At 38.0% G+C, this 14,820-nt stretch overlaps 2 protein-coding genes and 1 long non-coding RNA gene across 3 annotated transcripts; all 3 read left to right on the top strand.

Moving 5' to 3' along the window:
• Positions 1–827: 827 nt before the first annotated feature.
• LOC135500687 (uncharacterized) lies at positions 828–1,526 on the top strand. Its single transcript, XR_010449504.1, has 4 exons — positions 828–868; positions 988–1,074; positions 1,208–1,285; positions 1,506–1,526. It is a non-coding gene; the product is annotated as an uncharacterized LOC135500687 (long non-coding RNA).
• Positions 1,527–5,841: 4,315 nt separating this feature from the next.
• LOC135500134 (uncharacterized) lies at positions 5,842–6,951 on the top strand. The gene has a single exon (XM_064791381.1). It carries the CDS (start codon positions 5,842–5,844, stop codon positions 6,949–6,951), a length of 1,110 nt encoding a protein of 369 aa, XP_064647451.1.
• A 5,305-nt stretch (positions 6,952–12,256) lies between these two features.
• Positions 12,257–13,564, top strand: LOC135500133 (uncharacterized protein F54H12.2-like). The gene has a single exon (XM_064791380.1). It carries the CDS (start codon positions 12,257–12,259, stop codon positions 13,562–13,564), a length of 1,308 nt encoding a protein of 435 aa, XP_064647450.1.
• The last annotated feature ends 1,256 nt before the right edge of the window (positions 13,565–14,820 follow it).

Genomic DNA, 14,820 nt, shown 5'->3' with positions numbered 1-14,820 from the left:
ACTTAATCGTACTATTCCAGCGAGGCAAAAATATGGCCCTTTTACCATGGATGAAATATTCAAGATGGAGAGAACTAATGTGTTCACTGCTCCAGAATGTTTAGAGATACTTGCTAAATACAAATCAATTCATGTGTTATCAAACAGCAATGGCTGGAAGTTGTGTCCAAATGGCGAGATTGTATCAAACATGCATCCTCCTGAATATGTGAGAAGATCATTTCAGTTCACTTTTTCAACATACATCCCAGAATTAAAGAACTGTGAAGGTGTTATAATTGTTCCAAGTACAATTTCACGAGAGCAAGTACAGGATCCGAGAATCACAGTGATAAAAAGGGACACATTTCACATAACAAAAGTAGAAACTGCTCCTGGAAAATGGTTCATTTTGCAAAGCTGCCGAACAGCTTATTATGAAAATGACCCCTGTTTTTATTTAGCATTTAATGACTCAATCTACTGATACCACGATAGGCATTGCATTTGCTCTCAACACATATGAAAAGGTTTGTGTTTTGGTTGTGCGCAATCTGATAATTTTTCGCCAAACTTGCCAAAGTCACAACTCTTTTGGCTCCTGTCATTGAAATGGAGTCGTATTTCTATTTGCTATACAATGAGTCAGAATCATTACCTGTATGCAGCAATGACATGCATTCATTTAGCAACTCTTTCTATGACATGAACTCGTCAAACACAAAACTTCGCAACAAACACTTCTCTATTCCTGTATATTACTTATTTTCAGTTATAATAATGGAAAAGAAGACAATGGAACGGTCATGTGCAGCAGCAGCTGCTGTTAGTAATAAAAAATTGACACATGCCAATGTGGTTGCTGGAAAAAAGCCTCTTCCTATTCTTGGTAAGTTTTTCTTTCTTATTCTTCTTCATGCTTTATTTTTTAATGCTATAACAAAAAAGAACCCAACTTTACGAAGTTAATGTAATTTCATAATAGAGTACTGTCTTTTTTCTTTTCAGACGGACCTGATTCCGAGGAGGAGTTCACTTCTAAACCACATGAATGGGTAAAAGTGGAAAGGAAGAGGCCTAAAGAGGCAAAGAAAGGTGTGTAGTAAATAAATAAATTTGTAAATGTCTTGATATATGCCCAAAAAAAACCATATATATATATATATATTTATGCTTAATTTATTGAATGTGTATGATCTAATGATTACACCTTTTTTTTTCTTCACAGGCCATTTGAAGCTCTATCTAAAAAAGAGGTCATTTAAAACTCAACTGTCAACTCCAAGAATGACAACAAAAAAAACGAGTAAGTGTGTTCATAACTGTTCGAGATCCTGATTTGTAAATTTTTTTCTAATTTTACATAGTCTTAAAATGAAAAAAAAAATTCTCTTGTTATCTAAATCACAGCAATAACATGATCTACACTATTGATAATAGCAACAACAACAACAACAACTGAGAAGGATGTTTGATATAAACTTTTTTACATTGTCCTGAATTGAAACAAAACTTTTTTTATTTAGAAGTTACAAAAACGCCACCAGAAGAAGAACCAACACCCTCACCACCATCACCATCAAGAACAACAACAACCCCTGGAAATGATGAAGAAAGAAAAGTTGGAAGAATATCCCCGCCACTCCCACCACCTGTAACGCAGTCAACAACAACAACAATGGGCGAAAGAACGTACAGTGATTTTATAGACATTTTAAACGATTGGGTTTTGAAGAGAGCAGGTGTTGGGAAGATGTACCTCCCAAAATATTATGAAGGGAAGGAACGTAAGGAATTTCTTGAGGTAATGATGCCTTATTTAAATCCTACACTCTTTTTTTTACCATCGTCATCTGATGCTGGTTGTCAGGAAAATGTTGTGCAGGAAACGCCTCCTTCACCACCTCATCAATCTGTCATAGTGGTGACTGATCAGCCGCATACGGTACGGGATAGTCCTCATTTAAGGGATCTGCTGCAACGATCCAGCAATATCGATTTGGATCATGAGGAAGAAAAAATACCTCCTTCGCAAATTTATCGTCCCGATGGTAAAGACCTGAATGAGGTGTTTTTTGTTCCTGAATTTCATCAGTGTGTTGCTGGAGATCAGGAGGCGTTGGAACAAGAACATCTGACAACTGAAATGCCTCAACCATCTGATGAGGATGTTGTTCTTGTTCCAGACTCTCCTGATCTAGTGAAACAGATGCCTGTCCGGGAAGATAGCAAAGAAAAAATACCTCCCCTAAACAGAGAATTGGAGGGGGTGCCATGCACACCAGAGGATCTTGCTTTGCTAGACTTCTCGGACTTGCTATATTATGAAGAAAATAGGAAGTGCCATTCAAAAAGAGACAAATTACCAAACGGATTGCCTATGACAGAAAATTCGTCAGATGGGGACGTCCTGAAATATCTTTCAGGATCGTTTCCAGATAATGAATCAAATGTAACAGGCAACCAATCAGAATCACCACTCTGTACACCAATTGTAAACGTGGATTCTGATTCTCCTCTTCGAGGTCAAATAGTTCATAATCTCTTTGATGAGATTACGAATGGGAAAGTGCAACTTGAGGGGTTGCAATCATCACAACTTGGGCAGGATGTCCAACTCCAGCAGTTTCTGGAGTCGAACATCCTCACCAAGGCTGAGGAGCGTTCATCACTTACAACTAACAAGTTGCAAGAGGTGAATGAACCTCATACCTCTCAAGTTGCATCGACATCCTCCGCTTATATCAGGTCTGATCCTACTAAGCGGAAGATTGACCTCGATGGGGGGAATTCAAAGAAGCGACAGAGGAGGCATGACAGGGACCCTGTCTTGAGATCACTTTTGAAAAATCCCAATGAAAGGAGACCTCCTCATGCAATTGGTGTTCTACCGGGTGGTAATGTTGGAAATGGTGTACCCCAGAAAGACAATCCCAACATCCGGGCAATTTTAAGTGGCACACATTCTGTGGTACACCCTTTCCATGATACCAAGATGGCGACGTCTTTTTTAGGGCTTCGTCAAAAGACGACAAAAAAAACCTAGCCAATACTCAGATTGGTGGTCACCAGGTCATCAACCAAAATGGCCCTTCTTCTTTTTCTTCTTCTTCTCCTTCCGATGATGATGATGATGATGATGATGATGATGATGATGATGATGATGATGATGATGAAAATGTTGACGAGTCGGACAATGAGATACATGGGCAAGCACATAACCATCCTCATGCACAGCCTGTTTTTCAAATTATCTCGCTCAAGGACATTAAAATAAGAAAATATGGCACGATGGGTCAAGATTTGAAAATCAAAGTAACTGGAATGGAGCGAGGTACCTCTTTCAATGATATCTTATTTCACATATCAAATGTTTTCGGAGAACTTTTGAATCGTCTCCTTCAGGATGTGCAGCCCCAAGACAGAGTCCGACTTGTCATATCTGGTCAAGGACTTAGACATATCAGTATTCCATTCATTTCACCAGATCAACTCACAGTCGAAAAGATCATGAGTGAAATCGAGAGAGTTACTCAATCAAATGACTCATGGCTTTTCGAGGGCGAGTTTTTCGTCAATTTCATACACGCCCCTCTTCCCATTGGCGGTTTGTATGCAAGAGGGATTGCCTCTCTTCATCAAAAAGTCCGCGAAAAGTCATGCTTCATCGAAATTCAAAACAAAGATGACGAATTATGTTTAGCCAGAGCCATCATCGTTAGTAAAACTCGTATAGATAACCATCCACAACACCAGTCAATCAGACATCCCAATAGTAAAAAACAAGGTGAAATGGCGGCCGAGCTTCATGAAAATGCGGGTGTTCCAAAATCCAAATGCACCCTCAAAGACGTCGCTAAATTTCAAGCACACCTTTCACCCGATTATCAGCTCGTGGTATATTCTAGTTTATATTTCAACTGCATGTGTTACAGAGGACCCCCTGCACCGCACCGCATAAATCTGTACCACTATGATGAGCATTTTGCTCCAATCATGTCTATGACAGGGTTCTTTGAGAGGTCTTATTATTGTCCGCACTGCGACAAAGGTTACCAAAACGATAAAACCCATGTCTGCGAAGCTACGTGTGCATGTTGTAAAACAGACACCGGTTGTGATATAGTTAAATGGACAAACTGTCCCAAATGTAGACGTCTTTTCAAAAGTCAAGCGTGCTATGAAAGACACCTTGTAAAAAATGATGCCGCTCATTCCGTTTGTGAACTTTTCATAAAATGCTTGAAATGTGATAAATCATATGATAAACGAAACAAACACCAATGTTTTACAACGTATTGCCATATTTGTGGTATGAATAAACCACATGACCACAGATGTTTCATCAAAAAACCAAAGCAGAAGAAGAAGGGTGCAATGAGAGATTTTATGAAATTTGTATTTTACGACTTTGAATCCACCCAAGAAAAAATTCTAGAAAATGGTGAACGAGAGCACATTCCAAACTTGTGTATTGCACATCGTTGCTGCCTCTTTTGTGGAATAGAGGAAAGTGCTAAGAATGATGATGAATTAAAATGTATTTTGTGTGGTGATGAACGAGAAGAGAAAGTATTCCGTGGGGAAAATACTGTCGTAGATTTTTGCGAGTGGCTATTCAACGGTTCAAATATAGGTAAAGTGGCAGTGGCACACAACAACAGGGGTTACGATGCCTTTTTCATTATTCAATACCTTCATAGTGTAGGGATCAAACCAACAGATGTTATTCAAGTTGGCCAGAAAATTCTTTCATTCGAAGCAGCTGGAGTGAAATTTCTCGATTCTCTTAGTTTTCTGAACATGCCTCTTAGCAACTTTCCCAAAACCTTTAATTTCAATGAGATGAAAAAAGGCTACTTTCCACACCATTTCAATACAAAAGCAAATGAAAAATATATCGGAGAAATCCCCGACATTAAATATTTCGACCCCGACAGTATGACCGTGGAAGGGAGAAAAAAGTTTCTTCTGTGGTATAATGGCCAACTTGGAAAACCCTATGATTTACAAGAGGAACTGGAATCCTATTGTCAGAGTGACGTCACCATTTTAAGAAGGTGTTGTGTTCGCTTTGTGGACTCATTCGAATGCTTGCTAAAGGTGAATCCTTTTAAAGAAAGCGTAACTATAGCATCAGCTTGTAGTAGAGTGTTTCGACAAAACTTCATGACCCCCTCTTCGATTGCTGTTCTGCCACCTCATGGTTACACATTTGACAAGCAGTCCAACATTGGAATAAAATGGTTGGAATGGTTGATGTTCAAAGATAAAGATATCAACATATGTCATGCCGGCAATGGGGGTGAAAAATCCATTGCCAATTACAAAGTGGATGGTTTCGACGAACAGAATAATGTCATTTATGAATTTGATGGTTGTTTCTGGCATGGATGTGAAAAATGCTTTCCGCACAAGGACACTATGAACCCCCGCATTGGTACAACTATGGGAGAACTTCGTGAAACCACAACGTTTCGGCGAAATTTCCTGAAAGGTTGTGGTTTCACAGTCATTACGAAGTGTGAATGCGATTTTAGAGAAGACATTAAAAACGACCCCCAACTTGCTCAATTTACAAAAGACATCATCATCAGCGAGCCCTTGAATCCCAGAGAAGCTTTTTTTGGCGGTCGCACAAATGCTGTCAAACTTCATCACAAATGTACAGAAAACGAAAGTATAAAATATGTAGATTTCACATCTCTTTATCCTTGGGTCAACAAATACCAACACTATCCACTAGATCACCCCAAAGTTTTTAGAGGCGAAAATATTCGGAAAATAGACCCAATGAAATGCGAAGGCCTCATAAAGTGCAAAATATTACCGCCAAAGAAACTCTATTTCCCTGTATTGCCTATGCGTAGAGACAAGAAATTGAAATTCTCTCTTTGTGCCAAATGCGCTCTTGAATCCTCCAAAATATGCAACCATTCTGATGAAGACCGAGCACTTGTGGGTACTTGGGTTATTTTTGAAGTAAAAAAGGCCATTGAAAAAGGCTATAAACTTCTAGAGACTTTTGAAATTTGGCATTTCGAAAAAACAACCAAGTATGATAAGGTTGAGAAGGAGGGGGGTATATTTGCGGGTTACATCAATCATTTCTTGAAGCAAAAGCAGGAGGCAAGCGGGTGGCCAGAATGGTGTCGTACAGAGGAGGATAAAAACAAATACATTGACGATTATGAGAAAAACGAGGGAATCCAATTGGACAGGGGGTTAATTGGTGTTAATCCAGGACTACGAAGTATCGCTAAAATCTGTTTGAATTCGCTCTGGGGAAAATTTGGGCAGAGATCTAACTTCACAAAGACATTATATACAGATAATCCAGAAGAGTATGTCAAAAAGTTGACTGACGACAGTGTTGAAGTAACTGATGTTCAACTTGTGAACGAAGAGTTTGTTCTGATGAAATTCAGAGAGAAGGATGACTTCATCGAACCATGTCCATACACGAATTGTGTTATTGCTGCATATACCACCGCTCATGCACGCTTAAAACTGTACTCTGAATTAGAGAAGCTGGAGCGACAGGTATTATATTTTGATACGGATAGCATTATATATGTCGTTGATGAAACAAACGAACAACATTACAATCCACCCTTGGGTGACTACCTTGGTGACTTTAAAGATGAATTAGAGGGTAAAACTATAGAAGAATTCATATCCGGCGGTCCCAAAAACTACGGTTACAGAATTAAAGGTAGCGGAGAGACTGTCTGTAAAGTCCGGGGATTTACCTTGAACTATGCAAATAGTCAAAACATAAATTTTGACTCCATGAAGAAACTTGTGGAAGCATTGAACTTTTCGGACAAGATTACGATCACAAATCCTTTCAAAATCAAAAGGCGAAAGGACTTCAAAATTGTAACGGTACAAGAGGAAAAGAAATATGGCTTGGTTTATGACAAACGTTACCTCGTTGATGATTTTTACACCCTCCCATTTGGATATTGATTCTTCACCTCTTTGTTATAATAATAAGATTAATTTTGTTGTACCTATATTCTTGAAAACGACACTGATATCAACCATAGATTGATTTGAATTAAAATTTGCAAGGGCATATATCTGTGATAAAATGTTTATACTGGCATATTTTATGGTGATAAAACAATGTGATATTTATTTCATTCTGTGCATTGAAACTGTAAATATATTGATGATAATAATAATAATAATAATAATAATAATAATATGAATATGAATATGAATATGAATATGAATATGAATAATAACATTAACAACTGTAATAATGTTGATATTTTATGAGTTTAATCTTCGTCATTACATCATCAGCATCATCATCATCATCATCATCATCATCATCATCATCATCATCATCATCATCATCCTGATTGACAAATAGCTTTTTCTTTCTCTAATCGAATCTCAAGAAATTCCATCCCACCTGCTCTCTCAAAGAAAAATTGTATGATATTTAAATATTTTTGCATATAAATGTATATTAATCTGTGTACGCGTATAGATGATGTATATATTTTGTAAATTTTCAATTAATTCATTCAAAGGATTGCTGTTTATGTTTGTGAGTATTGATGTATATGTTTGTAAATATTCGATTAATCAATTGGTTAATTAATTGCAAGGATCACCATTATGATATTTATTAAACTCGGTATAAAATCTCATTTTGTTCTTGTGTCAATCATTGTGTTCTGATGTTTCAACATGGATATTTCAAGCGATGACCTTCTTTTGAAGCATCCATTCACATGTCTTGTGGCTGGTCCAACGATGTGTGGAAAGTCTTTCTTTGTACAAAAACTTATTTCCTATGCAAGAGATATTATCCATCCACCCCCTCAAAGAGTTGTGTGGTGTTATGGAGGCCAATGGCAGGAGTCATTTGCAAATTTTCCAAATGTTGAATTTATCTCTGGACTACAGTTCACAGATAATTCATCAGGTGCACATACCCTACTCATTATAGATGACTTAATGTGTGAAACAGATGAAAAGGTTACCAAAATATTCACAAGGGGTTGTCATCATCAAAATATGAGTGTAGTCTATATAATCCAGAATTTATTTCACCAAGGCAGAGAACAACGCACCATTAGCTTGAACTCGAATTATCTTGTTATCTTTAAAAATCCAAGAGATGTTTCTCAGATAGCACATTTGGCAAAGCAAATTTCTCCCGGCAACACCAAAGCCCTAAATGAGGCATTTAAAGATGCGACAAAGCCTCCTTTTGGTTACTTATTTTTAGATTTTAAACCTTCAACTTCGGAAGATTTACGATTGAGGACTAATATCTTTCCAGATGAAAACCAAATTGTATACTTAAACAAATGAAATACGAATATGACATCAGTTGTTGAATATTCACAGACACAGCCACATCACATAGAAATGGCAAAATATCACATAAAAAATTATGTCCACCAGCTTAAAAAGCTGAAAACTGCTCGAGCTAAAAATAGGAGAAAGATTTTAGAATCAGCTGATAATGGCCTGTTCAAAGCAGTTGGTGAGTCTGCAAAGAACTGTTTAAAAGGCAATGTCGCCCTGAATAAGAAACAGTTCAGCTGTTTGAGAAAACACAGACACTCTATTCGCAAGCTGGCCAACAAGAAAACATCGTTTAAGGAACGTAAAAGAATCATACAGCGAGGTGGATTTCTTGGTGCACTGCTAGGTCCAGTCATAAAAGCCATAGGGAGTATATTCGGTGTTTGATATTCAAAAGCAGACAGACAGTCTTATTCTAAAGATGAGTCAAATAAGGAAAATGTCTCTAATTCCTCATGAAATGGTGGACAAATATTTGTCTCAACAACGATACAAAGAGGACACAAAACCAGTGGCAACCCATGCAATGAGTATTGACAGAGAAATGCAGGAAGTGCTATCGAGGAAGGATATGAATGAGTATGACAAAGCTTTAGCATATTCACAGTTACTTCGAAAGTATTTAGGAGCAATTCACTCAGAAGGCTCAGATTTAACTAAACCTATTCCCACTAGTGTTCGCGCGACAACAGCCACAGCTGCAAACCAACCTGTTGTACAAGAAAGAGAGCCAGAGGCGGTTGTTGCAAGTGGAACCACACCACCTGCAACCTCTCCACTTAATCAGAAAACAATAGTCAACAATATACCGAACTACTCCAAAGCAAAGGCAAAAAAACTAGTCAATGCATTAATGAATGATCCTAAATTCCAGTGGGATGGAAAAGGTGAAATTTCAATAAACGGTGAGCCCATCAAAGGGAGCAATATAAGAACTATTGTCCAGAATGCCTCATCCAACAAGAAGCAGTCCTTTGCACCGGTTGGAATAGAACCTGTCCTGTCCTATTTGAACAAAACAGGTGGCATATCGGCTGATATGGTAACGAATAGGCAATGGAAAAAAGAACTCGGGGTGGGTGAAATGCCAAAATCAGTGAATAAAACGCCCAGGGCAAGAACCAGAAGTCCATTGGCCTTCTGGAATTCGAATTCACCTGTCTCTTCTCCGGGTTTTACCACACCAAGGAGACATGGTAAAAGCAATGACGAGTGGGAAGACTGGTAGTAAGAAATCGAATGAGTTATTGAAAAGAATATATTATGAACCAAATCATAGTGCTAGTTTTGGCGGGATAAATGCTTTAAAGAGAGCAGTTGGTAAGAGGATATCAACTTCTAACATAAAAAAATGGCTCCAGTCTCAAGACACATACACACTTCACAAACCAGTTAGACACCACTTTATACGAAGACGTATCGTGGTTTCTGATATTGACGAACAATGGGAGGCCGATCTTGTTGATTTATCGAAAATTGTCAGGTATAATAAACCCTTTAAATATCTTCTCACTGTAATTGATACCCTGTCAAAATATGCCTGGGTTGTGGGTCTAAAATCAAAAAAAGGTGACGAACAGGTGACTGCATTTAAAAAGATAATTTCTTCCTCTAAGAGAAAGCCTAAGAATCTGAGAACTGATAAAGGGGGTGAGTTTGTGAACAAAAAATTTCAAGCCTATCTGAAAAAAGAAAATATTCACTTCTTTACCTCGAATAATGAAGTTAAAGCGGCAATAGTTGAACGATTTAATAGGACCCTTAAAAGTAAAATGTGGAAATATTTCACAGAGAGAAATACTCTCTCATACGTGCCTGTTCTCCAAAAACTTGTGCACTCGTATAACAACACATGGCATCGGAGTATTAAGATGAAACCAAGTGAAGTGAACGAAGACAATGCTTCAGATGTTTGGCACACTCTCTACTCAAAAGAAAACCTGTCTCTGAAGAACATCAAATTCAAATTTCAAATTGGTGAAAAAGTGAGAATAAGCAAAGTCAAGATGACATTTGAGAAATCTTATCTACCCAACTGGACCATGGAAATATTCACCGTAAAAAAACAAATAAAAAGTAGGCCCCCTTTGTACGTGATTGAAGACGATGACGGAGACACCATTCAAGGGAGTTTCTATGAAACAGAATTACAGAAAGTACGCATAAGCCCTGATAAAACCTATAAAATAGAAAGAATACTTGCAGAAAGAGGACGTGGTAAGAGAAAGGAATACTTTGTTAAATGGGAGGGTTATCCATCAAAATTCAACAGTTGGGTTAGTCACTCGGACGTTGAACGTCGATGAAGATATCTTGCCTAAAAAAAATGTCAATTGAACTTTCCGATGGAAATATAGAAAGAAATACACCTCTGTCTGAAGTAGAAAGAGAAGACGAAGTAGACAAGGGTGAAGATCGACAATCGGTGACTTCACGGCACAAAAACTGGATTATTTTTGGGCATAATGTTCCAAAACCAGAAATAATATTCTTTACTCAAGTTGTGATCATTTATATCGTTGTCATCACAGCTCTTTTTAACATTGCATTTGCAAATGGTGACTGAGTAACCTGTGGATATCTCTTCTATGCAGCTGTCTAGGCTATCTGTTACCAAACCCGTCGTTTCCTACTGAAAATAATCATCATCCTCTGCAAAGGAATACCTTTTCCAATTGAAATAACATGGCAGCTTTTACGAATGACCACTTCTATGTTTCATTACCCTGCAATAGTTCGTTAAAGTATTTCCCTGATAATACAATTGGACACTACACTACAAAGCTGAGCACTGCTATACGATTAGATTCAACTGAAAATTGGGAAGTAGGATTAGCCGAGTTTCAATATCCACACACGTGGAGTAATATCAACCTTTCCAACAACAATTTTCGTATTTACATCCCTTCCAGTGACGATCCTGACCCCAAGACTGGAAAAATACCCATGACATGGAAAACATTAACAGTTCCAATCAAATACTATAATGACATCAACAAATTGGTAATGGAAATGAATCTCAAAATTCAAAGTGCACTCACTAGCGTTCAACAAGATACACATTTTTTTCTCAACTATGACAGGGTTGCAAAAAAAGTTAGTTTTGTACTCCCAGAAGGTAGACTGATACTATTACCATCACCACTGTCTCATATGTTAGGGTTTCATCAAGACAATATTGCCCTTAACGAGAACACAACCGCTCCCTATCAAGCAGATATACTCAGACATTTTCATGATATGTACGTGTATAGCGATGTATTACAATATCAACTGGTGGGAGATGTATTGACACCTTTACTCAGAACTGTATGTGCTGAAGGTAAAGAGGATGAGAGTATTCGCAAGTCATATAAAAATATTCATTATTTCTCTGTCAGCAAGTCTACATTTGAGACAATCGAAATAGATATAAGGAGTGACACAGGTGACCATACCATTTGAGAAAGGCAGAGTTGATGTTCTACTTCACTTCAGGCGCAAACAAAAAATATGAGAAAGGTTTATATTTGTGACCCTCATTGTTATGATGCACATTACACCCAAAAAGGTAGTGGTGGATTCCCTGTGTTTATGGGTGCCCCTGTACAGCGAGGACATGGCATAGGGGGTTTATTCTCAGGTCTGGCAAAAATGGCCATACCAATGCTTAAATCAGCTGCCAAATCGGCAGGAAAATCTCTCCTTCAGTCAGGTGCACAGTTTGCCGGAGATCTGCTAAAGGGTCGAAACCTAAAACAGGCTGCAAAACAGAGAGCAATTGAAGCTGGGAAGAATATAGGTCGAAATGTACTTTCCTCGGTTCAGGAAATGTCTCAGGGTAATACAAAGGCTTCTAATAAAAAGAGGAAAGCAAAGACTTCTGCATCCAGTCTGAGACAGGCGAAGCGACGGAGAAGATCAACAAAATCGTCGGCAGACATATTTGAATAAGACTGTCAAAATGATCAGTGTTGGATCCTGTGAGTGCACAAAATCCGAACTGGAACTATTTTCCCTCCCACCAACGCTGACTAGCATTGAAAAAGCGCAGCATGTTGAATATCTACCTTTGGGGTCATTAGATGATGATACGCCAATAGAATTTTTCATCTCTAATCGTGGTGATGAGTACATCGATTTGGCTAAAACGTACCTTTATCTGGAGGTGAAAGTCACCAAAAGCGATGGCACTAACTTGGATGAAAATGAAAAGGTTGGACCAGTCAACTATTTTTTTCATTCCTTATTTAGTCAGATTGACCTGTCATTAAATGGTCAATTAGTCACGTCCTCTAACAACACTTACCCATACAGAGCCTACATAGAAACCTTATTATCGTACGGTCTAGAGGCAAAGAGGAGTCAGCTACAATCGGCACTTTGGTTTGCCGATGACCCTGGCAAATTTGAGAAAAACGACCCAGCCGGAGCAGACACTAATGGCGGTTTCAAAACAAGAGCAAAATTTATAGCGAAAAGCAGACAGTTAGACATGTTTGGAAGGTTACACCTTGATTTATGTCATCAGAGTCGTTACTTGCTGAATGGTGTAGATTTGAAATTAAGATTGAATCGTACAAAGAATAATTTCAACCTCATGTCTGATGTAGGCACTGAAGTGACAAAAATAAAGAAAGCTGTTCTTCTTGTTCAACAAGTCAAGCCTAACCCTGCTGTATTAACCGCCCATGCAAAAGCTCTTAATACCAGTAATGCTAAGTACCCCATTAGAAGAGTTGAGGTGAAAACATTCTCAGTTAATGCGGGCACGCAAACTGTGACTCGAGATAACGTATATTTAGGTCAAGTACCAAGGCGAGTAATTGTTTTCATGACAGATAATGCTGCATTGGTGGGTGCAAAGAATAAAAATCCATTCAATCTTAAACACAATAATCTTAATTTCATAAGCGTTGAAGCAAATAGTCGCACATATCCTGCACAACCATTGACACCATCTTTTGGAACAAATAATAGATACATCAGATCATACATGACATTGTTTACAGATACTGGAAAGGTTCACGACGATATTGGCAACGATATTACAAGAGAAAGTTTCAGAAAAGGGTACAGTCTTTGGGTTTTTGACTTGTCACCAGATAAAGAGGATGGTGATCATGTTCATCTAGTAAAAGAGGGAAACCTTCGACTAGATCTGAAATTTGAGGAGGCTTTGACAGAAACTACATCCGTTTATGTCTATGCCGAATTCGATAACGTAATAGAAATTGATCGTGCAAGAAATATCATCAAGGATTTCCAATGAATACTTTAGATTTGATTAAAGTAGCAAAATTACACCCGAAATTGCGAAAATATTTCAAAGGTGTGTATGCCCTAGATCAGATACCTACATTTGTTGATAGTTATCCTTCAGCATACATAATTAATACACATCCAATGAGAAAAGAAGGTGAACACTGGTTAGCTATATGGTTCGATGGTAAGTGCAAGGCAACATTCTTTGATTCGTATGGTTTACCGCCAAGAAGTAAACTCATCGTTAAATTTTTAAAGAGAAATACTTCCTGGTGGACATACTCCAGCAAAGTTTTACAATATCCTTTCTCATTGCTTTGCGGTCAATACTGTCTGTACTTCTTGGTGAAAAAATCACTAGGTTACTCTCTAAAGAACATCTTATCCGGATTTCGAAATGATCTTGAAATTAATGATAAAAAGGTTGTAAGGTTTCTAAAGAGAACATTTGCATAATTCTGTTATCAACAACCAATCAAAGCAAAGAAATGCTTATGAAAATTATATAAAATGAATATGTCTGTTGATAGTTGGATATTAGGCACTAGGTCATGGCACAAGCTCAGTTAACTTGGAACGATAAACGCTCAGTTGAAGTGATGATGGAGGAAGAACAACATAATGATGGGAAAAAGAAACAGAAAGCTGAGGCCAGGTCTAAACAGAAGTCCGCAAGTATGGTTTTGTACTTAACACCGAAGATCATCCTCGCAATTTGGAAGGAAAAGGAGCAAATAAGGATTCAGATCGATGATGGTGAAAAAAAGATAAACATACCACCTGAAGTTTGGAGGATTCTTCATTTATCGGCAGAAGCCATAACATTGCTTCTAAGTTTTGTAGAAGGACAAGGTGGAATTGCTGAATATTATGATTCGTATTACAGGACATGTCAACAAGGACAAAACCCTGATCATAAAATCTCCTCAGAACTTAGGAATCAGTTATCGATTGCAACTAGTGTGAAATAGTTTCAAGGTCAAGGACTTATATGAATGAGGTCAATCTTTGTTCTACTGACCTCATTAACAGCAACCAATCACAATTCGTTACCCGAATGACGTCGACCAATCACAATCACTCTTTCATCAGTCACGTGCAATATATAAGGACAAAACGCCATGAGTGCTCACATTCACTTCAAAACCTGCAAGTGCAAGAGAATGGAGAACCAAACTACCAACAAAAACCACAAAAACAACGCTGAAATGGATAAAGTAACGTCCACCCAGACCAAGTCACCTGCGAAGAATGAAACAATCA

The sequence above is a fragment of the Lineus longissimus genome, chromosome 16, assembly GCF_910592395.1.
Source record: "Lineus longissimus chromosome 16, tnLinLong1.2, whole genome shotgun sequence".
Lineage (NCBI taxonomy): Eukaryota > Metazoa > Nemertea > Pilidiophora > Heteronemertea > Lineidae > Lineus > Lineus longissimus.
This window is presented reverse-complemented; position numbering and strand designations above follow the sequence as displayed.

Bases quoted from the DNA above. Each gene is read 5' to 3' on its own strand.
- LOC135500133 (XM_064791380.1), top strand. From the start codon at position 12,257: ATGATCAGTGTTGGATCCTGTGAGTGCACAAAATCCGAACTGGAACTA.
- LOC135500134 (XM_064791381.1), top strand. From the start codon at position 5,842: ATGCGTAGAGACAAGAAATTGAAATTCTCTCTTTGTGCCAAATGCGCT.